Here is a 24,947-nt window from a genome sequence, read left to right as displayed (position 1 = left end):
AGCTCAGATCTCTCTTTCGAGCTCTAGACACATGTATCTAATCACTGCCACCACCAAGTGGATGCTTTAGTTAACACGGCTAACACTGAACTCTTCGTCTTCCCCATCCCCAACTTTGCTCCTCCTTCCATTGACTCATCTGCCGGAAACCCGGGAGTCATTCTTTTTTTGGGGGTGGTGTGGTTCGTGGACCTCTCACCGTTGTGGCCTCTCCCGTTGCGGAGCACAGGCTCCGGACGCGCAGGCTCAGCAGCCATGGATCACGGGCCCAGCCGCTCCGCGTCATGTGGGATCTTCCCGGACCAGGGCACGAACCCGTGTCCCCTGCATCGGCAGGCGGACTCTCAACCACTGCGCCACCGGGGAAGCCCCCTGGGAGTCATTCTTGACTTCGTCTTCCTCATTACCAATCCTGTTGATTCTGAAATATACCTCAAACCTATTCATTTTATCTCTAGTGCCACCACCCTGGACCAAGCCAGCATCTTCTCTCACTATTGCTGCCTCCATTCTCAGCCCCCTCCAGTCCATTCTCCACACAGCATCCACTGCTCTTTTAAAAACATGGCTTGGGTCAGTGACCATTCATGGTACCTAAGATTACATTCAAAATCCTTAGCATAACCTGCAAAGCCCTTGCCTCCCAGCATCATCTCCTGACCTCTGCCTTTATCTCAGAGTGCTTCAGCAACATTGGAGTTCTTTGTATATCTTATACACATGAGACACTGTCTTGCCTTGGGGACTTTGTGTGCTCTTCTGTGCCTGGAATGCTTTTCTTGCTTCGTTTTGCTTGGCTGACTCCTTCTGATCAAACTTCAGATCTCAGCCTAAAGGTCACTTCCTCAGCAAGACTTTCCTTCGCACGCACGCACGCACGCACATATACACACCCCACCCACCACCTTCTCAATTTGGTTCCTTTGTTAGGTTGTTTAAATATTCTGTCTTGGGCTTCCCTGGTGGCGCAGTGGTTGAGAGTCCGCCTGCCGATGCAGGGGACACAGGTTCGTGCCCCAGTCCGGGAAGATCCCACATGCCGCGGAGCGGCTGGGCCCATGAGCCATGGCCGCTGAGCCTGCGCGTCCGGAGTCTGTGCTCTGCAACGGGAGAGGCCACAACAGTGAGAGGCCCGCGTACCGCCAAAAAAAAAAAAAAGTTAATAATAATAATACTCCTTTTTCTTTGAAGGATTTACAGTATATATGTGTGTGTATATGTATGTGTATGTGTATATACTTGTGTGTGTGCGTCTGTGTGCATGTACGTGTTTAATATTTAAGCTGTAAGCTGCCTGAGAGCAGGAACTATGTCTCTTTTGGTTATTTCTCTAGTGCTTAGAACATATTTCTTTTTTTTTTTTGGCCTCGTGGCATGGCTTGTGGGATCTTAGTTCCCCAACCAGAGATTGAACCCGGGCCCACTGGCAATGAAAGGGCCAAGTCCTAACCACTGGACCACCAGAGAATTCCCTAGAACATATTTCTTGAGCAATATTTGTTATTTTTAAAAAATGTTATATATTTTGGATGTTAATCCCTTATCGGATATATGATTTGGAAATATTTTCTGCCATTGCATGGGTTGCCTTTTCACTCTGTTGATGGTGTCCTTTGGTTCACAGATTTTGCTGAAGTCCAATTTATCTATTTTTCCTTTTGTTGCCTGTGCTTTTGGTGTCATTTCAAGAAATCATTGCCAAATTCAATATCATAAGGCTTTGCCCTTGTTTTCTTCTAAGAGTTTTATAGTTTTAACTTTTATACTTAGGTCTTTTTTTTGCATGCGGATATCTAGTTTTTCCAACATCATTTATTGAAAAGACTGTCTTTTCCCCATTAGATGGTCTTGGCATCCTTGTTGAAATCCTTTGACCATATATGTGAGGGTTTATTTATGGGCTCTCTATTCTATTCCATTGATCTACATGTCTGTCTTTATGCCAGTATCACACTGGGTTGTTTTATTCATTTTGGTAATATGTACATAACATATTACCTTTTTGGTAATATGTACATAACATATTACCTTTTATATTAACATATAAAATATACCATTTTAACCATTTTTAAGTATACATTTCAGTGGCATTAAGTACATTCACATTGTTGTGCAACCATTACCACTGTGCTTTTGTTCTTTATATAGTTGCATAGTATTCCACTGCATGAATACATTATAATTTATTTACCAGTCCTCTGTTAATGGACATTCAGGTTGTTTTCAGTCATTTGCTATCACATTTAATGCTATGACAAATAATGTAATGTAAAAGTCACTTTTGCTTGTGTGAGTATACCTATAAGATAAAATTGGCGAATCGTAACATTTGTGCTTTTGTAATTTTGTAATTCTTGTAAATTGACAAAATGCCTTCCATAGAGGTTTTATTAACTTACCCTCAGTATGCTGGCTTTTTTTTTAAAAAGCTTTTTCTACTTGATGGATAAAAAAAATGTTCTTAGTGTTGTTTGAATTTTTGTTTTGAGGCTGAATGTTCTTATTTTTTGTTTAAGAGTCATTTGATATTTTCTGTGAACTGTATGTTTATGGCCATGCCCATTTTTCTATTAAGTTGTTTATCATTTTCTTATTGATTTGTAAGAGTTCTTTGTATTTTAGGGAAATCAGCCTTTTGTCTGTAATGTAAGTTTCAAATATCTTACTAGCTTGTCATTTGATTTATAGCAGTTCTAATCCCATTTCCTTCCATAACCTATGGTCAATGAAATCCCAGAAAATTTTGGAAGTCCTTTCACCCTACCCTATAAGAAAGTTCTGCTCAGTTTCAGTGTATTACCCAGCTTGGTGAATGAGACATTGATATCTGATTACTGTTAAAATTTAAACAATAATAAGACTGGAAGAGACCTTAGAAATCCTCTCAGATACACTTAATTTCATCAACGAGGCCCAAGTAAATGAAGTGATATAACCCAGGCTACATAGCAGGTGAGCAATGGTGCCAGATCTAGGACTTTCCTCTGGCTTCCATTTTGGATGAGGTTGTTCTGTTTAACACACACAATAAGGAAGTTCTGAGCTTGTGAAGGTATTTATGAGTTGAACGTTGGTTTTGGTAGAGGAATGGGCCCTTTCCCATACTGCTCTTTACCTTTTTGTCTCATCTCCTTTTCCTTGCCCAAATGCCTTGTGAGTTCTGAAATTCTACCTTAAGGCAGGAACAAATGGCCCGTTGAATGTGCCCTTTTCTAGGGTTGGGTTGGTGAGTTCTAGGCACGCAGGCCCAAGGAAGGCACGCGGTGGGGATTCTCCACGTGATGGTGCTGCCTTCAGTGCTTCACTCAGAGGCTCTGAGGAAGCCAGGTTAAGATGGTTCTTAATGGTTTGGAGATTCGCTGTAACCTGGATCTCCCAAGCTTTCTTTGTCTTCAAATGGAGAAAACCTGATCCCCCCTGAAAAGCCCTGGGCTTCAGTTGTTTCTCAGGGATCTTCTGAGCAAGTAATAAAAATTATAAAATAAAATGATGAAAGTAATAATAAAATTAAAATAATAAAATTATATAAGCCTGTTTATCAACTCTAAGATGCCACTGACTGTAGGCTGGGCCATTATTTTATGCATCACTAAGGAAAAAGTACTGCTAATTAAAAGGACCAATGCTTGCTTAGCACAGAAACTTTTCTCACGTATCACTCTTACGCATAAGTTATAAAAAGTAAAACAATTTTTCTTTAAATGGCAAATCGTAGTGTAATCTCTCTAAAGACATTTAAGTGGCATTTAAAACATGTATAATATCATCAAATACATTTAACTGAGCAAAATCAACAGTACCCACAGCATAGACTAAGTTCACACACATACAGGCAGTGTGACTACCTCTTGATCATTTGGCCGACAGGAATGTAAGATTTCAGAGTCATGAATGAGGGGGAAATGTGCAACCTAGGACTAATGCAATGCTATATCCTTTGACTAATTCCAAAGCATTTTTATGCATGTGATCTTGTTTAATCTTCCCAGCTTTATAGTACATCATTTTCTAGATAAGGAAACTGAGGCTTAGAGAGGTTGACTTGCCCGAGATCACAGTGAATAAGTGATGAAACTGGGACTTCAAAACCCTAGGCTTGGGACTTCCCTGATGGTCCAGTGGTTAAGACTCTGTGCTGCCAATGCAGGGGGCCCGGGTTCGATCCCTGGTCAGGGAACTAGATCCTGCATGCCACAACTAAAGATCTTGCAGGCCCCAGCTAAGACCCAGCGCAGCCAAATAAATAAATATTAAAAAACAGAAAAAAGCCCCAGGCTTTCTGTTCTATCCAGTTGTTTACCAGCATTTGACCTCGTTGTCTTGGATCTTTCTCTTAGAGCAGATGACTGCAACAGTGCAGGAAGTGAGGGCTGCTCTGATTCTCTGCTGCTTCTGATAGAGTTGATTCAAGATAATCCCTGGCAGAGATAGGTGTGCAGAAGTGGTTTTCTTAAAGTTTGGAAGAGTAAAAATATAAATTTAATTTGAGGACATTCTCTTTTTTTCCCCCCTCTTCTCTGAAGGTACCAGAAAGCAGCTGAAGAAGCAAACATGGAAAAGAGGAGAAGTGTAAGTATTCGGAAGGCCCCGGACATGTGGAACTTCACAGGCAGAGCCCACGTGGCTCAGCCACCTGCAGCCTCTGCGGGGCGTGGGCTCCAAGTCAGCTGAGCCGGGCATGTGTGCCAGCTGGTCTGACTGGTGAATCATTTGCTCAGGAGAACTTGGCTCAGGTGCAGAGACTCTTATTTTTTCCCTGAGGTTCTCCTTTTGAGCCACTTTTTCTTTCCTGAGTTAAGGATAGAAAGCCAAGTACTTTGTGGTTATAAAATGGCTTACTGCTTCTGCTCAAATTAGGCTACAGGGCTTCCCAGGCTGTTTCCTTTTTTCCAAATCAAACAACCAAAATGTTTCTCTGCATTTAAGTGGTAGCAGCTGTGCAGCTGTTGTCATTTCCCCCTGGGTTCTTTGTTTAAATCAAACCTCTTGACCCAGTCTAGTTAGCAAGTTTCTTAGCTGCAGGATCCACCAAAGGTGAAAACCTCAGAACCAGCCCTGAGCTCATACCCATGTGTACTCTCCCGCTGGCTAACTTCCAGCTGGGCTGGATAGTGTTTTTCTTTTGAGATCTTACTTGATTTAATGGTACGAGGGAAAAAAACCTCACATATTTGGGCAAGAATTCTTTAATTTGGCTGGCATTACAAAAACATCCTCCTGGCAGCTTTCAGTACCTAACCTATTTAAATTAGAACATAACATGCCCCTGTCACTTTGTTTTCTCTAAGGAGGCAATGCTGACGGGTCTTTGACTTAATTTTCCTGTAATTCGAGAATGGTTCCCCTCTGGTGCACTGTAAGAAAACTTACCATCATTTCACTCAGCTGCTGTTTTCTTTTCTTTCCTCCTTCTCTCTCTTGCGTGTTATTTTTCCCCTTTCTCTTTTCTTCCTTCTTTTTTTCCTTTCACTTATTCAATTGGCAAGTATTCATAGAGCACCCACTATATGCCAAGCACTGCTTTAGGCACTAATACAGACTACATCTCTGCCACCATGGAGTTTATATTCTGGTGGGAGAGGCAGACAATAAAGATGTGTCAGGTATGAAACAACCTGAAGCAGGTAAGGAGGATGAGTATAGTGGTCAAGGAGAGATTTGAGCAGAGGTCTGAGGACATGAGCTAGGGAGAAAAATAATTCAGGCAGAAGATAAGAGCACATGCAGATGCCTCGAGGCAAGAACATTCTAAGTGTATTTGAGGAATAGGAAAGGAAATGTCATGTAGGGCCATTGTGAGGACCTGGACCTTAACTCTGATCGAATGGGGGCCTTTGGAGGGTTTGTGTGCAAAGGAGTAATGTGATCTAACTAAAATTTTTAAAAAGAGGAGGAAGAGACTAGAGGAGCAATGGCAGAAGCATGAAGACAAATTACGAGACAATTGCAGTGATTTAGGCAAAAGATGATAATGGATCGGACTGGAATAGTAGCTGTATAGGTGATGAGAAGTGGCAGGATTTATAGTGAAGGTAGAGAAAAAGAATGGCAACAATGCTTTTGGCCCAAACACCAGGAAACATGCCATTGAGATGGGGAAGATGACAGTAAAAGCAGGTTTAGAGAAGGGGAAATATTTATTAGAAGCTCAGTTTTGGACATGTTAAATGTAAAATTCTTTATTAAGACATCCAAGTGGAGAAGTCAAATAGGAACCTGGATGTACAAATCTGGAATTGGAAGAGATCCAGGCTGGAGATGAGATGTGTGTGTATCAAAGTGTCAGTGGTCTGTAAAGATAAGAGATGCATGAGATCACCTGGGGAGTGAGTACAGCTAGAAAAGAGGTCTGAGTACGGAGCTCAGGGGCACCTTGTTGTTTAAAGGTTGGAGATAGAAGGAGGAACCAGCAAAGGAGACTGAGAGGGAGCAGCTGGTGAGATAGCAGTGGAAATAAGAGAACGGAGTGCCAGATGTCCAGTGAAGAAAGTGTTTCTAAAAGACATGTTATCAACAGAGTCAAACACACAGATAGGCTGAGAACTGACCATCAGATTTGGCAATATGAAGGTCACCGGTCACTTTGTACTATTTGAGAGTGATGGGATAAAGGCCTGATTGGACTAGGTTCAAGACAGTAGGATGACAAAAGTTGATACCACAAGTATGGATGAACATTTATGGAACATCTTTTATGTGCCAGGTGCTGAAGGCACAAAGAGGAATAAGATGTGGTCCCTGCCTTCAAGGAACTGCTTAGAGTTTGGAAAGTAGAATTTATAATCCCAGTGTTATAAGTACCATATTAAAGAAATATTCAAGGTGCTGGGGGAGAATTTAGGAGGAACTCATAACCTGGACTATGACATGTCAAGGAAGACTTCCCAGAAGAAGCAGTGCCTGACTGAGCCTGAAGGATGACTAGGAATTAGCTAAGCAAAGGGGGCAAAAGGAGTGGCAGAGGAAGCAGCACGTGCACAGCATGGAGGCATAAGAGAACAGGCACATTGGACGGTTGAAAAGATAATTGTCCCATTCACCAAGATGGAGAATTCAGGAAAAGAAACAGATTAGAGAGTGAGGAGTGAACGGAGGAGAGGCGAGACTTCAGCTTCAGACAAGGATGAATTTAAGATGTCTATAGGATTTCCAGGTAGAACTGAGAGGTAAGGAGAGATTTCTGGCTAGAGTTAATAGGACATGAATCATCAACAGACAGCTGGTGGGTGAAACCAGAAGGAGGAAGTCATCTATAGAAAAATACATAAAGTGGGTAAAGAAGATAACCTAAGGCAGAACCTTGAGAGACGCCACCCATCCTCAGGGAGGAACTGAGGAAGAGAAACCTATGAAAAAACAAAAAACAACTGAAGAGTGGCCAGAGAAATGGGAAGAAATCTAGGAAAAAGGGATGTCACAGAAACCATGGAAGGAAGGAATTTTGTTAAAGGGGGGAGTGGTCAGTAACACCAGATGCTATAGAGAGATCAAATAAAATAAAACAGAAGTGCCCCTTGCAATTGGCAGTTAAAAGGTAAAAGGGTGTGAACAGGTAATCAAAGAAGAAACAATAAATATACAAAAAATGCTTAGCCTCACTAATAATCAAATATAAAGCAACTGTGAGATATAAATTGTAACCTAAACAGTTGGCAGATTTTTTTGATCGATAATATTCAGCATGTGAGGAATATTCTCATCCACTCTTAGTGAAAAGTCAATTAGGCAATGCCTATTAAAATATTAAATATGTTTAGTACGCATTGATCCTGCAATTCTACTTCTAGGACTGAACATTGAGAGAAACTCACTAGTGAAATAAAATAAAAGTAAAAGGCTATTTATTACAGGATTCTTTGTAATACTTAAACATTTGAAATAATGCAAATATCCATCGGTGGGGTAGTAGTAAATTATGGTACCTACATCCATCATACTAATATATCATATATAATTTTTTTTAATTGATTATTTTAGTTTTGGCTGTGTTGGGTCTTTGTTGCTGTGCACGGGCTTTCTCTAGCTGCGGTGAGCGGGGGCTACTCTTTGTTGTGGCGCGCAGGCTTCTCATTGCGGTGGCTTCTCTTGTTGCGGAGTGTGGGCTCTAGCCGTGTGGGCTCAGTAGTTGCAGCATGCGGGCTCAGTAGTTGCGGCTAGCAGGCTGTAGAGCACAAGTTCAGTACTTGGGGCACACGGGCTTAGTTGCTCCAACGGCATGTAGGATCTTCCCGGACCAGGGCTCGAACCCGTGTCCCCTGCATTGGCAGGTGGACTCAACCACTGTGCCACCAGGGAAGTCCTCGTATATGTTATATATGATATTATACTATGTGGTTAAGATTTTGTGTAACGTGGAAAGGTCTTAAAAGCACATTAATTATTAAAGCAAGGTGCAGAATAGTAACTATAGTATGATTTTGTAGAAAAACATTGCAGATAGTGTATAAAAATAAGGAAAAAATTGAGAGCATGTGCACCAAACTGTTGGCAGTGGATATCTTGGCTGGGAGGAATGGGGGAGTCAAATAGCGAAAATTAAAGCATATATTCAAGGCAAATATACATTCTTATATTGACTATGACTTCCCCCCCAATAAGTTTTGGGGTTTTTTAATTAATTTATTTTATTTTTGGCTGCGTTGGGTCTTCGTTGCTGCGTGCGGGCTTTCTCTAGTTGCGGCAAGTGCGGGCTACTCTTTGTTGCGGTGCGCGGGCTTCTCATTGTGGTGGCTCCTTTTGTTGCAGAGCATGGGCTCTAGGCACTCGGGCTTCAGTAGTTGCAGCATGCTGGCTCAGTAGTTGTGGCTCGCGGGCTCTAGAGCTCAGGCTCAGTAGTTGTGGCGCACAGGCTTAGTTGCTCTGCCGCATGTGGGATCTTCCTGGACCAGGGCTCGAACCCACGTGCCCTGCATTGGCAGGCGGATTCTTAACCACTGTGCCACCGGGGAAGCCCTCCCCCCCCCCAATAAGTTTTTTAAATTACTTTTGTAATTGAGAAAAGTAATAAGTTAAAAATAAGATAATGGGGGCTTCCCCGGTGGCGCAGTGGTTGAGAGTCCGCCTGCCGATGCAGGGGACGTGGATTCGTGCCCCGGTCCGGGAGGATCCCACATGCCGCGGAGCGGCTGGGCCCGTGGGCCATGGCCGCTGAGCCTGCACGTCCGGAGCCTGTGCTCCACAGTGGGAGAGGCCACAGCAGTGAGAGGCCCGCGTACCGCAAAAAAAAAAAAAAGATAATGAAGTAATTGATGATCCTGATTGGTGCTACTTCAGAAGTGTTTTGGTAGTAGAATTAGAGGGAATGGAAAGTAGTCAAGTGGAAATAGCAATTACACAAGACTGTGCTTTCAACACCCTTAACTGTGAAATGTGGGAGGGAGACAGCAATAGCTGGAAGAAGACAAAGTTGAAGGATGGTTCTTTTTTTTAACAAATTTTTTATTTTAAAATAATTTTGGATTTACAGTAGAGTTATTAAGGTAGTACAGAGAGCTCCCGTGCACCTCCACCTAGCCTCCTCTAATGTTAACATCTTCTATAACTGTGCTACATTTATAAAACCTGAGAAATTAACATCGGTACAATGCTATCACCGAAACAACAGACTTTATTCAAATCTTACCAGTTTTTCCATTAATGACAGACAGTTGCTTTTAAGATCCACCAGACTTGTAAGAGACCTAAGTTGTCTCCTGAAGAATAGGGAGAAATGTACATATAAATTTACAGAGGTGACTCTCCAGGTGAAAGAGTACTCACCTGAATACTCCAGGTGAAAGATTATTCATGGAAAGCAAGGTAGAGAAACATTCAGGAGCAAGTGGGTAAATTTGTTCCTTTAGCAAATACTAGGATCAGGTTACATGATAGCTTGGATTCCCAGAAATTCAGCCCTCCTTTTCTCTTCCTCTTCCACTTGCATCTAGGACACAGAAACACAGACCATTAATACGACCATCAGTTATATTTTCAGGTTCCTTTTAAGCATGGGATGTGCCGCTTCTTGAAATCTGTGCTGTTTGGGCATTCATCTCCATAATGACTGGCTACCACTTTTCTGAGAAGCTCTTAGCCTAGGAACTTATTCCCTTCCTTGGAGTCTGTACATCCAGGTAGTCCGTGTTTCTAGCCCCACTGCTGTATCCTACCAAGTATCCTCCTGCTTTTAAGATGAAGATTCCCCTGCCAAGATTTCAATGTTAAAGCTCATTTGACCCAACCTCTTCATTTTGTGGGTGGAATAACAGACCCAAAGAGAGGAAGGGACTTATCTAAGGCCCTTTCCAAGTTGAATGCTCCTGCAGAAAGGACACTGCGTTGCATCTCCTGAGTGTGTCTGATCCGGATTTAGGCAGCCGGTTATGGTCCAGAGTCAATGTCTGCAGAGATTCTCAGCCTTGCTGGATAGGATGAGCAGCATGCTGGATGTCACCTTGAAAAGGAGGATGTGGTAGTCCAGCAACCAATGGGGCCCTTGAAAACTTGTACCCTCCTTGACTTCCCACTGCCTTATTCTAGGAAAATAACTTGGGAAAAAGTTAAAACCCTGACACAAATGACATCGACTAAAATTTCACCTTATTTTGTACCCCCCCGTCCCCCACCCCAGCCCTACTCTGAAACAGTAGACACTGTAGAGAGAGTAGAAACAACAGTAAGTGACTGGAACCCAAGTTCAGGATTTGGGAGATGACTGGCTACTGCGGTTGATCACCGTTGTGAGGTATGGCTGGGGGGTGGGGAGGGCCACTCATTTAACAATAGTCACCGCTACTGGTCAAATACTACATTATGTGCTTTAATATAATCTCATTTATTCGCCACAGTAGCCCTGTATGGAAGTTTCCAGAAATTCAGAAACTTGCCCAGGGTCATTTGGCTGGATGGAGCTGGATTATATAAGTAATGCATGTTCATTGTAGGAAATACAGATACTATACATAAAATAGATAAGTAACAGGGATTTCCTGTATAACACAGGGAATTACACTCAGTGTCTTGTAATAACCTATAATGGAATATAATCTGAAAAAAAAATCACTGAATCACTTTGCTGTACACCTGAAACTAGCACAATATTGTGAATCAACTATACTTCAATTAAAAATTAATTAAAAAGAAAATACAGATAAAGAAAGAGAAGAAAATGTAAGTGGCCCATAATCCACTATCCAATGATAACCCAGGCTAACTCAGTCCAGTACTCTTTTCATTGTGTTGCCCGGTCTGCTTTCAGCTCTAGCTTTTGTTCTGTGCCTTCTTCCTTCCCTTTCTTCCCCAGAAAGACTGTAGCCACTGCTTCTGCCCCATCTTTGCTTGCCTCAAGCTCTAAAGGCCTGGAAAGCTGGCATGACCTGGGTGGTGCTGCCAGGAGTGATGGCAAGTTCTGAGGCCTTTAATGCTGTCAGACCTTACAGTGCTACCCCTCCCCTACTTGTCCCCACCCCAGCACTTTTGAACTTGTATCCTTAAGAACTCCTTTTAATAAAAGAGCACATTCACGCCTCTGTTAAGATGCCCCACTAAGGGATGTCCTCCACCCAGGTCCTTGTTTGGGACATTGCTGGTACTCCGTCACACAAATCCCTCTCTTCCAGGTCATCACAAGTAAAGTAGAGATGACAGCTTTCAAGCTGTTTACAAGTAACATCAAAATTATTTGATATTCCATAGAAGCTTTTTCTTGTGATATGAAGACGATGCATAATTTTATTTTTGTATTCATTTTTATTACACAATGAAAGCACACTTATCCTAAAAAGAAAAAGAAGAAGAAAATACAGATGCCCGTGTCAACCTGTTAACATCCTGATGTCTTTTCTTCCGGACTACTTTTCTACGTTTATATTTAGAAACATATATGTGTATTATAAAATGGGATCATGCTGTCTTTTTTTTTTTTTTTTTTTTTTTTAATATTTGGCCGCGACTTGGGGGATCTTAGTTCCCCGACCAGGGATTGAATCCAGGCCCAGGCCCACAACAGTGAAAGCTCCAAGTCCTAACACTGGACTGCGAGGGAATTCCCCATGCTGTGTTTTTTTTTTCTTTTCTTTTAAGTTTATTTTTAATTTTATTATTATTTGTTTTAATTTTTGGCTGCGTTGGGTCTTCGTTGCTGCATGCGGACCCTTTCTGGTTGAGGCTAGCGGGGGCTACTCTTTGCAGTGCGCAGGCTTCTCGTTGTGTTGGCTTCTCTTGTTGCGGAGCATGGGCTCTAGGAGCGCTGGCTTCAGTAGTTATAGCACGCAGGCTCAGTAGTTGCGGTGCGTGGGCTTAGTTGCTCCACTGCGTGTGGGATCTTCCAGGACCAGGGATTGAACCCGTGTCCCCTGCATTGGCAGGTGGATTCTTAACCACTGCGCCACCAGGAAAGCCCCCCATGATGTCTTATAATTAGCTTTATTCACTCAAAAGTATCTTATGAGCATCTTTGCATGTCAGTAAATATACTTCGATCACATGATATGTCTCTGAAAAAAGTAGTGTCCAGTTACCAAGGCAAAATGCCACTTTGATTCTCAAGGCTCCTGTTTAGGCAGGGCAGAGCAGGTGAAGTTGGAGACCCAGATGACTCATCCATTGTGTCTCAGGAGGGTGCACAGAGCCAAGAGTGCTTCTGGCAGTTAAGGTAGCACCAGCTTTTAAATTTTCTCTTTTCCAACAAGAAAACTTTTCTTGATGCTTAAATTTCTGGTCCATACATGCTTCCCCCAATGAAGCATCTTGTCAGCTAAGATTTAAACACAAATATCAAGCAGTTGTTCTTCTGTAACTTTCTTTTTTCCATGCCTTGGTCCTACTTGATGAAGTGGCTCTCAGAGTGTATTCAGAAGAGTAATAGGGTGAGAGACTTAATTCCCAATATAGCTGCTAATCCTGTTTAATACCCCAGAGTCTTTCAGTCCTAGGTGGTTTGTCCTTTCTTAGTTGAAAGACCGGCGAGCCACAGGCTGCAGGAATGGAGGGCAAGAAGGTACTGGAGTTTGTGATTTGTTGGGAAGGTGCTGCTGCTTAATTTATTTAGGAGTGCTTTCAGAGTCCGGGACATTGAATTTTACTTCACCCAGCATGTCTCCTCTATTACTGCGGAACAGCGTTGACACTTTCCAGGTTGTTTTCAATCTGTCTTATATGTACAAATTAATTCCAGTTTGACCCACGCAAAAGAGAACTGTCTTAGATGTGTAAATGTGTGTCCTTCCATCAAGAGCGGGGGTGGTAGTAGTGTTTCATATGAAGCCTGGGTATTTTTCAATCAAAGAATCTGGAAAATAGTGAATTTTCTGAAAACTGAGGATTTATACATGGACAAACATGTAGAGAAGTACAGGGGGGAAAAAGGATTAGGTTCTTATGTAAAAAATAAAATTTGACTGTTCATGTAAATTATGTCGGATATGATGATATATACATGTAAAAGTCTGGTGGCTGCTTTAAATTTCCACAAAGAGTTTCAATTCTTGATGCTACTGTCCACAATTATTGGTATTGTGTAGTTTAAGCTATACTGCATCTTTGTCTCATTTAGAAGAAAAAAACCCAGCCAGGATGTGATTTTGTGGCACGTAATGATGAACTTTTTTGTTTTTTTTTTTTAACATCTTTATTGGGGTATAATTGCTTTACAATGGTGTGCTAGTTTCTGCTTTATAACAAAGTGAATCAGTTATACATATACATATGTTCCCATATCTCAATGATGAACTTTTATTAGTGCATATTTACAGGGTTTAAAGTAACTGGTATTTTGCTTTTTCTTTCTGTTTTCCCCATTAATCTCTGGATAAAAATCCCTTGTCTCCAATGTAACTATCATTAGATCTGAGCTCTCCTTTCTTCTCATTTTGTCCTTATAAGGCTATCCTGTTTTATCACTTCCTGCTTTAGCTCCTGACTTTTTCTCTCTTCCCCTCTCCCTCTCTTGCGGTGGATGCTTTCTCCATGTGGCAGGGCTGTAACTGTTCACAGCTGTCTGAAACGACAGTGGACCGGGAGCAGCTTGGAGTTTTAACTTTCATTTTACAAAGAACAGCATGTTTGAATGTTTCAGCAGGCAAGTTATAACTGGCATTCACTTTTTGTTCTTCTAGAACACTGAAAATCTCCCCCAGCACTTTAGAAGGGGGAACCTGACCGTGTTAAAGAAGAAGTGGGAGAACCCAGTGCTGGGAGCAGACTCTCTCCCAGACTCCGTGCGAAACAGCAGCACCGAGGTCAGGCATAGAGGCGACCCTCCTCCCGCTGAAGTGGCAAACAGCTCTGCCTCTGGGGTCGAGGCTGACCAAGAGGAACGAGTCCACCCCAGACCTAGAATCAAATCGCCTCCTGAAGCTCTTATTCAGTATCCGTACCCCCGCATCGAGGACAGTGAGCATCTTAAAGACCAATCAGCAGAAAGTAAAAAAATGGAAAATTGTCTGGGAGAATCCAGGCATGAAGTAGGAAAACCCGAAATAAGTGAAAATGCAGAAGCTGCAAACAAAATAGAGAAGTACAATGTTCCGCTGAACAGGCTTAAGATGATGTTTGAGAAAGGTGAACCAACTCAAACCAAGGTAAGGACTGGGTGGGTTTAAAGCTTGAAAAAGCCAATTCAAGTAGCTAAACAAAGCTGTTTTTCTAGTCTAGACGGTTTGTGTAATGGTGAGTATGTGGTCAGTATGTTTTTTGATTCAAGTTAGACGAGTAGTTAATAAAAAGTCTCAAATGAATTATTTACAGAGATGCTAAGATTTGTGAGTGTGACCCAATTTCACGTGAAATCAAGTGCACACTGGGATTCAGGTCAATATCGAGAAATGAAGAGTTTGATGCTGATTGGGTTATGTGTTTTTGTATGCTTGCCCTTTTAATTTGTCTTCCTGTGCCTTTTGTCATTTGTAGCTTTAGGGGGGTGGAATTACTGCTGAATCTCCCTCTGCCTGGACACAGCTGCAGGCTGAGTGTTAAGGCCAGAGTTTAACATTAAGACTGAGGTTTAGTTGTCTCCTTGCTAGCTGAATCCTTTCTCTTCTCAACTTCCTCATCTGTGCCTTCCAACAAATGTTTTCTATCAGCTAAAATCCTATCCCAGGAAAAATCAATGAAGATAGCCAGACTAGCCGTAGCCTTCAGGAGTTTTGACTTGCAAATACAGAGGGTTGCATTTTCCTACAACTGCTAATGAAACTTGATCCTTCATGTGGAGTGCAGACCAGGTCCCCAGAGGGAATTACTTAACTAGAAAATGAGTTACATATGCTGGTGACTTATAACACAATCCAGGGGCCGCAGAGCTGGTAAATTTTTCCAGTTTTCTCATACTTTCCTGCATATCTGGCTTTGTACATGGGGTTGGTTTGTTACAACAGTCATTATAATGAAATAAACAGATCTGATGGGGAGCAAAGCCCTCATTTACTCTAGATTCCGTTTAGATGGGAAAGCAGATTTTTTTCAGTTAAGTATTGGCCCAAATTTCTACATTTGTGAAGTAATGGTATGAAGCATTTCTTCTGAGGTAAAAATTAGATAACTTATCCTAGAATCCTCAGTTATGTTTGGTGTGATGTAGCCATCTCGTCTTGTATCTTGCGGTGCCTGTTACTTTTCTACCTGGAAAAGTTCTTTAGTGTTCAGCGATCATCTGTTTGAGGATGTATCAATAGAAAGAATTTTTAAAGATTTGCAAAGCTAGAACCCTTTTCTCTGCATGAGTTTTTACTCTGTTTTAACACTGAAACCAGTTGGCAAGAGATGTAACCACAAAGCATTTTATGACTTTTCTTAAACTCTCATCCCTCTCAATTTTGAGTCCTCTAGGCCTGCCAACTCCCTCTTTCCCCTTTATGGTCTTAATAAAAATTAAAAAAAAAAACTTTAAAAAATTTAAATGGGAAGAAGAATTTTAAATGGAGGGAAAAAATGTCAGAAATCCTAAATAGAGAGGAAGGGTCTTTGTTGTGAGTCAAAGCACCATTGTAAGCCTCCTCCTCTCAGACCCTGTTAGGGGCAGGATGGCTGATGTCATGGCAGCACACACAATGTAGATTCAGTGCAAAAGGCTGGTACATGTCAAAACTGGCCCAAGGTAGGAAATGATTGGGACTGCAGCAAACAAAATGCTGATTATGTGTAAGGATCTGGTGAGAGACTTTTTTCTCGTAAATGTCTAGTGAAAGATGGGCCAGAATAAGCCTGTCTCTTTGTGGCTGGTCAAAGCAGAGAAAAAAATTCTCATATAAAGAAAGATCCTACCAGATCAGACTGGCACTCAGCCTGATTGCTAACGGTCTAAGAAGATGGAGGGGTTCTAAGATTGACCTGGGCTTTTTTTTTTTGGGTGGAGGTACTTTTTAAACTTCCTGATTAAATAGTCATTTGTCGTTTAATGGACTGCTTAGGGAATGTAAAACACAACTGCCCTTGGTTTTATAGCTGCTTCTAAATAAGCATCATTACCCATGTTGGAAACAGTCTAGATTACTTTAAAAATGTTTGTCTAGTATTTCAGTAAAACTGTTTAAAAAAAAGTTTTGTCTACCTTAGTTTAATGAATAATCAGTTTGAAACTAGGTTATGGTTATTGTTATCATAATTTCAGCTTTAATATGGATAAGGCTTTAATCAGGAAGTTATATAATTGGATCTTTGGAAGGAAGCTCTGAGAAATATGGTGGAGACACTAGCAGTCCTTTTCGGAGCAAGAGTATACAAGTAAGAATGATCACCTCAGAGCTAAAAATTTAGTACTTCTGTGAGACAAATGCATATATTAGGTACAAATCATGTGAAGCTTTGTCTCCATAATAGAATTTTAAAGAACTGGACTAAATCTCAACTAACTAGCTGAGCAGGGTCAGGGAGCGCAAAGATAATGGAAATGCATGATCTACATCTTTTATCTCCTAAATCTTTTTATCAGAGTTATTTACCGGAGGCCAAGTTAATTGGCTTGAGTTCTACTTTTCTTAGTCTCTCTTGCTCCCTTTTGTGTGAGATGGTTTCTGTTCTTGACCACTTTTCTTCCTGATCTCTTCTCTGCAGTCCTGTTTTTTTCTCCCTCCCTGTGTAGTCTCATCTCTTTCCAGGACTCCAAGAGACGTATCCCAAAACTAGATTCTAATCTTGAATTCTTAACCCAAGCTTCAGCCCCAATTTTGTGGTTGCCTGCCAGATCACACATCTCTTTGTGAATATCCCTTAAGCGCTCAAATTCAAGAAGGCTAAAAAAGGATCCATTATCTTTCCAACCAAAACCCATGCTACCCCTGGTGTCCCTTAGTGCATCACCATTCACCACATCTCCTGGTCTGTAAAGCTTGGGATCAGTTCTTCTCTGTGCCTGCCTCTTCTCAGTCAGTCACTTACTAAGCCATCTACATAAGTCTACACATCTCTCAAGTATGGGCCATTCTCTCCAAGAGGTCCCACATCTACTTCTATGGTTTAGCCTTATTACATCTTGCCTTGTGGTATTGCTGCAACCTTTCCTATTAGCCTCTTATTTTTTTCTTCCCTTCCATCCTCCACACTGTTGCTATTTATTTTTCTAAGCATAGTTGTAAATTATGTTATTCCCTTGATCAGAAACTTTGGATGTCTCAGAATTAATCCATATTTAATATTTGGGTCTTCTACAGTCTGAGCTCAACCTACCTTTCCAGTCTCATAGCCAATCTTATACTCAAACCCTGGATTACTCCTCATTTTAAATCAGTCATATCTTTCCCCTAATTTCTACCTCTTGAAATCTTACTCCTCAAGGTCTAGGAAGACTGTGAGACCTACCTCAGTTTTTTCCCAGATGAAATTACCTTCACCTTCCTGACCCTCCTGTAGAATTTTCTTTTTACTTCTCTTTGGTCACTTATATCATGCTTTCTTTAGTAGTCATGTATGAATTTGTACACTCCCCAGTCTATAATTCTTTCAAAGTAATGATGCTTTTATCTCCCAGTGGTCAGCACAATGACTTGGCTCATAGTGTTTATTTAGTAAAAAGGAGAAAAGAAGCTTAGAACTCAAATAACTTATAAATAATGAGAACTGATTAAAGGCTGTTCCTCACTTATCCTCTACCTTTGGTGAATAGATAGGTTATTCTGGTCAGATGTTTTAGTCGAACATGATACTTCTAATTCCTATGAGCAAATGAGCAGTGGATGGATGAATGTAACCTATAAGTTATGAGGAAAAAGAAGCCCCCCTCCCACCCCCCAGTGACATACACTGAATGTGGCTTAGCATCCCTAGCTCCACGTGTATGTTGATCTGGGTTTTAGGTAGCCAGAGTAACTATTCCGGGCATTCTTTTATGAGAAAGCTGATCAAGGAGTTATAACCAATATTCAGTTTTCATCATGTTGACATTTGAATCCATAATCTTCAAAGGCCTTGATGCAGTTATTCAAATCACCAAACAATGTAGGGACAGGCTCCTTAAGTCTCAATTCTTTCTGTTTGGTTCCTAACTTATCTGGTTCACACAAATCCTTGGAAAGGAGAATACAGACCAAATATTTGGAAGGTGTATTTCTACCTTCATCACCTATTTAAAGTATTGTCTTTTGCTTGGGTCAGGATTAAACATATATATATATATATATATATATATATATATATACACTACATCTTTTTTATCCATTCATCTGTTGATGAACTCTTAAGGTCTCAGTGTTATTTTGACCTCTCTGTTAGCGGTACATTTCTTGTAAAGACCTCCTACTCGTATAAATTAAGTTTTATTTACCTTAGTTAGTAACTCTGAGTAAACCTTTGGTCTTTTGTGGTGAGACAATAATGGATCCAGATATAAAGATGCCAGTCAGGGAATCGTGATCTTTCTGTTTGTTGCCCTAAATAGCTGTCTTTGATATGTCAGTTAGAGACCAGTCATCTCTTTTCTGCTTATTTTCATGCCAGTTAACTACTTACTGGTTTCTATCTGGTTCCATTAAAATAAAATATGTTGAGAAGTAATATCAGGAGACTGGAATATTCTCTAAGCATTGGTTGGCTACATTAGAGTTCCTAGGGGCCAGAAAGACATCATTTGCCCCACAGAATCACCTTTTCTTTCTGCTACTGGACTCACTCCTGGATTAAACAACATAGGTGTGTATCCAGATAAATTTGTTAGTCATTTCCTTTAGCCTTCTAATTCATTAAGGAGTTACAATGAGTGAGAAATCCCTATCAAGATCGTTGACATAAATCCTAGAACTATAAGTGATTGTAAAATGTTATTTAATTCAGCTCATTGTTCGCAGGATATTAAAATCCCTATTTTACAGATGGAAACAGCTGACGTCAGAGAAATTAACTGATGTGCCCGATGTCATGTGGCTAATTAATATCAGAACAAGAACTGAAATTGTGTAGTACCCCTTCTACCATAAACACTATCTTCATGGATATTATAATAGCTATTTATTAGATAAAAACATCTGGCCTTACGTATTTTTGAAATCTAAGGGAACCAGGAAAGAATTAAAACATATTAACAGCTGTCTTCTCAAAGACTTTAGCTTTCTATCTGTCCTCTTCCTACGTTTTATAGTCTTTTTACTGAGTAAAAAACATCAGGGCAATGAAGAGAATACACTTGAGATTGCAAGAATACACTTGAGAATGCAAGAGATTTGTACTGAAACTCTTGAGTTAGAAGCTTGTGAGTTTGGGAGGTTTGTTTTTCTTATATAAATTAGTCATCTGAACAATCACACACACACACACACACACACACACAGTAACCTTTATCAGTTGTGCACAATGGTATCCTTATCGTTGCATAACTAGATTTTACATGGTTTTCGGTACTGTGTGCTCACTGTTTTGTGTGCTTTATCTTTGGTTTGGTCTTTTTTATATAGACCTTCCTTTGTATCTTCCTAGTTCATGTAGTTATCCTTTTACGGCAATATGTTACTTCATTATACTTTTTTTCTTTTGCGGTACACGGGCCTCTCACCGCCGTGGCCTCTCCAGCCGCGGAGCACAGGCTCCGGACGCGCAGGCTCACTGGCCATGGCTCACGGGCCCAGCCGCTCCGCGGCATGTGGGATCTTCCCGGACCGGGGCACGAACCCGCGTCCCCTGCATCGGCAGGCTGACTCTCAACCACCGCGCCACCAGGGAAGCCCCATTATACTTTTTAATCATTCCCCAGTAATTAGATTCTCTTCCAGCCTAATAAAAAAGCTCTAAGCATCTTGGCAGAAACATTTTATTTTTAGTTATGGGGGGGCTATATTACTGAATGATGTTACCGTGGTCAAAAGACATAATTCTGTAACACTGCTAGCACAATCTAAGGGCATATTTAATTCCCCAGCAGTTCCTCATCAGCATTTGGTTTTATCATTCTTATCTATTTATATTAATTTAAAAATATGAAGTATTACCTCTCCTTCCTTTCTTTTCTTCCTAATTGTAAGAGTAATACGTAATTTTTATAGAACACTTAGAAATACAAAATATGGGAGTTCCCTGGTGGTCTAGTGGTTAGGATTCGGGGGGTTTTCTCTGCCATGCGCGGGTTCAGTCTGGTTGGGGAACTGAGATCCCGCAAGCCACGCAGTGCAACCAAAAAATACATATATATATATTTATTTATTTATACATATATGTATGTGTATATATATATATACACACACACATATATATGGAGAGAGAGAGAGAGAGAAATCCCCCTGCCTGGAGATAAGTGCTCCTTCTGTGTGTATTTTGTACTTAAATGAGCTGTATTTTTTCTGCGAGGGTCCCTGGAGAAGGAAATGTTTCTCAGTATTTTGAGAAATTAAGGCCAGATTTTATCTACACCATATGATCTCCATGCATAGTTCAGCAAAGTCCCATTTTCCCCTAAAAGTCATTCTTCCTCCACGCTTGACTTTGGAGGGATGAGAGAGTCTGAAGGAAGGTCAAAGTTGAATGGTTGAAGGAAATGGCTCTCAGTAAATTAAAGTGTTGAGAATCAACTTTTAAAGAGAATTTTTCCTGAAAATAGGCATACGCAGGACAGGAAATCCTGCTTTTTACTTGACATTTGGGACCTAAATTACTTTATTTCTTAAAGAAAACTTTGCAGAGAAAAGAAATTCTACAGACTACTGGCTAAAAGCCCCAGACTATTATTTTCTTACCAGTAAATGTTGATGCATTTGGTTTATGGATTCAATGAAAATATTTAAGGGGTGGTCACACTAATGAGAGTTGCTGCAGTCAGCTGACAGGAAGGAGGACTTGTGGGGTGGGGTGAGGCCAAGCCTTAGGAAATTCCAGAAAGTCTTAAAGTGTCTTATCTTTTCTCTCTTAACAGATTATGATGATTAAGGCTGCCTCAGGCATCTGAATAAAAAAGATTGAAATGTAATAAAAATGTGTTACAGAAGAGTATTTCAGTATCAGAATTCCTGGTGTTTGGTTTTTTTTTTTTCTTTTCTTTTCTTTTTGTGCTCCTTTACTTTCCTTGAGAAATATTGGAGGAAACCCCACCTTTTTCCTGAACCTCAGATTACCACTTGTAAAATGAGGATCAAAAATGAATAGTAAATGAATTTGAGATCTTGGGGTTTTTTTTTTTTTTTTTTGGAAGTATAGTTGCTTTACAGTATTGTGTTCATTTCAGGTATACAGGGATCTTGTCATTTTTTATATTTGAGTGGTTTGGAGGTGGAAAGGTATTAAAAGAAATGCATAGTGCTTCACCCGGGAGCTCATTAAAAGCCATCTAATCTCCGAGCTGTATTCCTCCTCAGAACCAGTGTCAGTATAGCTTTGATTTCCAGAGACGTTTTTCTGTTTTTCTCTAAGACCAAAAGACTTTGCAGATTCACTTTTTTAATAGTTGAAAGAAAATAATTCAGAGTATTGAACCCTCATGAATTCTTTGGGGGGGGGGAAATGGCTATTTAACCTAAAGATTTAAATAAAAAGCTAGTGAAGATGGGAAATTTTATGCATCTAAAACCAAAGAACCTTGCAGGGCATGTGTTCTGGTTCTAAATGGTCTTGCTCTCAATAACACCAGTGTAGGAACTTCAAGCACAAACAGAAAACTAAACTCCTAGCAGGTTGCAACATGTAACACATACTCTTGGAATTATGCTTGAAATTTACCTTTGACAGAATGTAAATATTTGAAATATTGCTCCAGTGTTAAGACTGCAGAACCCATTCCCTTTTGGTTTAAAAAAAAGTGTATTTCCAGGCTTTCTCCCTTTTTGAGCCCTGAAAATTTTAGTTTTTATAATGATCTTTTTACAGTGCAGCAGCATTTGGAATAAATCTTTGGAATTTCCTTTAACTATCTGCAAATGAGAAATGTTTTAAAAACAGAAAAATGTGGATGGAGGGTATTCTGCCAAACTTATCTTTTCACTTTGGCTGATAATCTTCATTTCCAAATGGTAGGCTGTTCCCAGAGCAAAAATGTGTTGCATCATAGGAGTCATGTGGATGTGACTGATGTTGGTGCAGCTGACCTGAGTATGATGTGGCAAGGTTAGAGTTGCTACAGCTTCTTTTAGTTTTTTTTTTTTTTTGTAAATAGATTCAACCAATAATGTAAATAGCAAAGATGACTGGAGGTGCAGTACATTAAATATATATCGAATTTGCTAGAAACTGTATTCTTTTTGGTAGGGTACAAGCAAACCAAATCCTTGGCTCTGATTTCTGAAGTGGCATATTTTCTATCTCCAAGGAGAGAGAGGGAGGGCTGGGGGGCGGGGGCGTGGGGAGGACTTGAAAAAGGGATAGTTCACTGTCTTAAACTTTATTGTTGGTTGATTAGTCCATTGAACTTAAAGGTTTAATAATTATTTATTAATGTTGAATTCAAAAGGGAGCTAAATCTTTTTTGCTCTTGTCTCCTGTCATACTGGATTTCACACATCTTTTCCACGTTAAGTTATCTGGAAATGAACTGAGATTTCAATGATAGGATCTGCTTGAAGGCTCTCATGGCAAGCTGAATAAACATGACATACTGTCTGTGTTTTATGTCTGGGAACATCCTCTGATACTTACTAAGTGGCTTTCTTCAGTTACTTTTCTAGTCGTAAAATTAGAATTTGGAACTTTCATTAGAGATCTACCCTAAATTTGAGAGATACAAATGTAGTAATTTACGGGAATCATTTTTTTATTAAATAAATCTGTACCTTCCACTTTTCTATTTAAAAAATAAAAAATAGGACTTCCCTGATAGTGCAGTGGTTAGGAATCCACCTGCCAATGCAGAAGACACTGGTTCGAGCCCTGGTCCAGGAAGATCCCATGTGCCGCGGAGCAACTAAGTTCGTGCGCCACACCTACTGAGCCTGAGCTCTAGAGCCCGTGAGCCATAACTGCTGAGCCCACGTGCCACAAGTAGTGAAGCCCGCATACCTAGAGCCTGTGCTTAGCAACAAGAGAAGCCACTGCAATGAGAAGCCTGCGCACCACAGCCAAGAGTACCCCCCATTCGCCGCAACTAGAGAAAGCCCACACGCAGCAACAAAGACCCAACATAGCCAAAAATTAATTAATTAATTAAAAAAATAAAAGCATGGTCTCTGCCCTCAGTAAACTAAGATTCCAGTCCAGTAGAGGGATGCGTAACAATTTGTTAAGCATTGTAGTGGAAGTGTGACCAGGTCCTTGAGAACAGAGAAAGGGCTACTTAGATTTATGGAAGAGAGGTAGGGCAGATGCAGAGGGACTGTTGCTTAGCTTACACTGAGTCTTGAAGGAACAGGCACTGTTAGACAATAGAAGGATAAAAGAGTAACCCAGGTAGAGGGAACTCATTTACAATATCATGGACCTCCCAGTGGTTTGCTTTTCCTGGAGGGTAAGCGGTGAGGAAGGGAATACCCAGAGAGGGTAGGAAGGGACCAGATCTAGAACTGGTCTTTTGTGACATACTAAGCACTTTAGATTTAATTCAAGGAGTGGTTAGGAATCCTTAAAGAATTTTGAACAAGAGAGTAACATAAATTTTTTAAAATTTTATTTATTTATTTATTTTTGGCTGCATTGGGTCTTTGTTGCTACGAGCGGGCTTTCTCTAGTTGCGTCGAGTGGGGGCTACTCTTCATTGCAGTGCACAGGTTTCTCATTGCGGTGGCTTCTCTTCTTGCGGAGCACGGGCTCTAAGCGCGTGGGCTTCGGTAGTTGTGGCACGCGGGCTCCAAAGCACAGGCTCAGCAGTTGTGGTGCATGGGCCTAGTTGTTCCAGGGCATGTGGGATCTTCCCGGACCAGGGCTTGAACCCGTGTCCCCTGCAATGGCAGGCGGATTCTTAACCACTGTGCACCTGGGAAGTCAAGTAACATAGATTTATATTTGGGGATAATTTTTTTGTTTTACTTGGGATAATGGCAGCATCATAGAGCCTTGATTGGAAGGCGGAAGAACCAATTAGAAAGGTAATGCAAGGACTTCCCTGGTGGTGCAATGGTTAAGAATCCACCTGCCAACATAGGGGACACGGGTTCGATCCCTGGTCCAGGAAGATCCCACATGCCGCGGAGCAACTAAGCCCATGTGTCACAACTACTGAGCCTGCGCTCTAGAGCCCATGAGCCACAACTACTGAAGCCCGCGCACTTAGAGCCTGTGCTTCGCAGTGAGAAGCCACCACAGTGAGAAGCCTGTGCACTGCAATGAAGAGTAGCCCTGCTCACCACAAGTAGAGAAGGCCCGTGTGCAGCAACAAAGACCCAATACAGCCAAAAAATAAATAAATAAATGTTCCTTTAAAAAAAAAAAGAAAAGAAAGGTAATGCAGTAGTCCAGGGAAAAGATGATGAAGACACGAACCAGGCAGCAACAGCAGGGATAAAATGGGATGGAGAAGGCCAACAGAAGATACTGCCATCAGGACTTGGCAGTTTGGAGAGACATCATTTTCATCTGGGACATGAGGATTCTGTTCCAATGACTGTTAAATTCTGAGGCTTTCTGGTTAAGGTGGT

The 24,947-nt window shown here is 41.0% G+C and overlaps 1 protein-coding gene across 4 annotated transcripts in view; it reads left to right on the top strand.

Annotated features, from left to right (window-relative positions):
- Window positions 1–24,947, top strand: part of LIMA1 (LIM domain and actin binding 1) — an 83,019-nt gene that overhangs the window by 36,531 nt on the left and 21,541 nt on the right. For all 4 annotated transcript variants that reach the window (XM_082850558.1, XM_082850556.1, XM_082850557.1 and 1 more), the window contains 2 exons: window positions 4,524–4,569; window positions 14,094–14,558. In XM_082850558.1, coding sequence (XP_082706684.1) covers window positions 4,524–4,569; window positions 14,094–14,558 — 511 coding nt within the window. The remainder of the gene's footprint in view (window positions 1–4,523; window positions 4,570–14,093; window positions 14,559–24,947) is intronic.

The sequence above is a fragment of the Leucopleurus acutus genome, assembly GCF_964270905.1.
Source record: "Leucopleurus acutus genome assembly, chromosome: 11".
Classification (NCBI taxonomy): domain Eukaryota; kingdom Metazoa; phylum Chordata; class Mammalia; order Artiodactyla; family Delphinidae; genus Leucopleurus; species Leucopleurus acutus.
The sequence above is the reverse complement of the archived record's forward strand: the minus strand, read 5'-3'. Positions and strand labels throughout refer to the sequence as shown.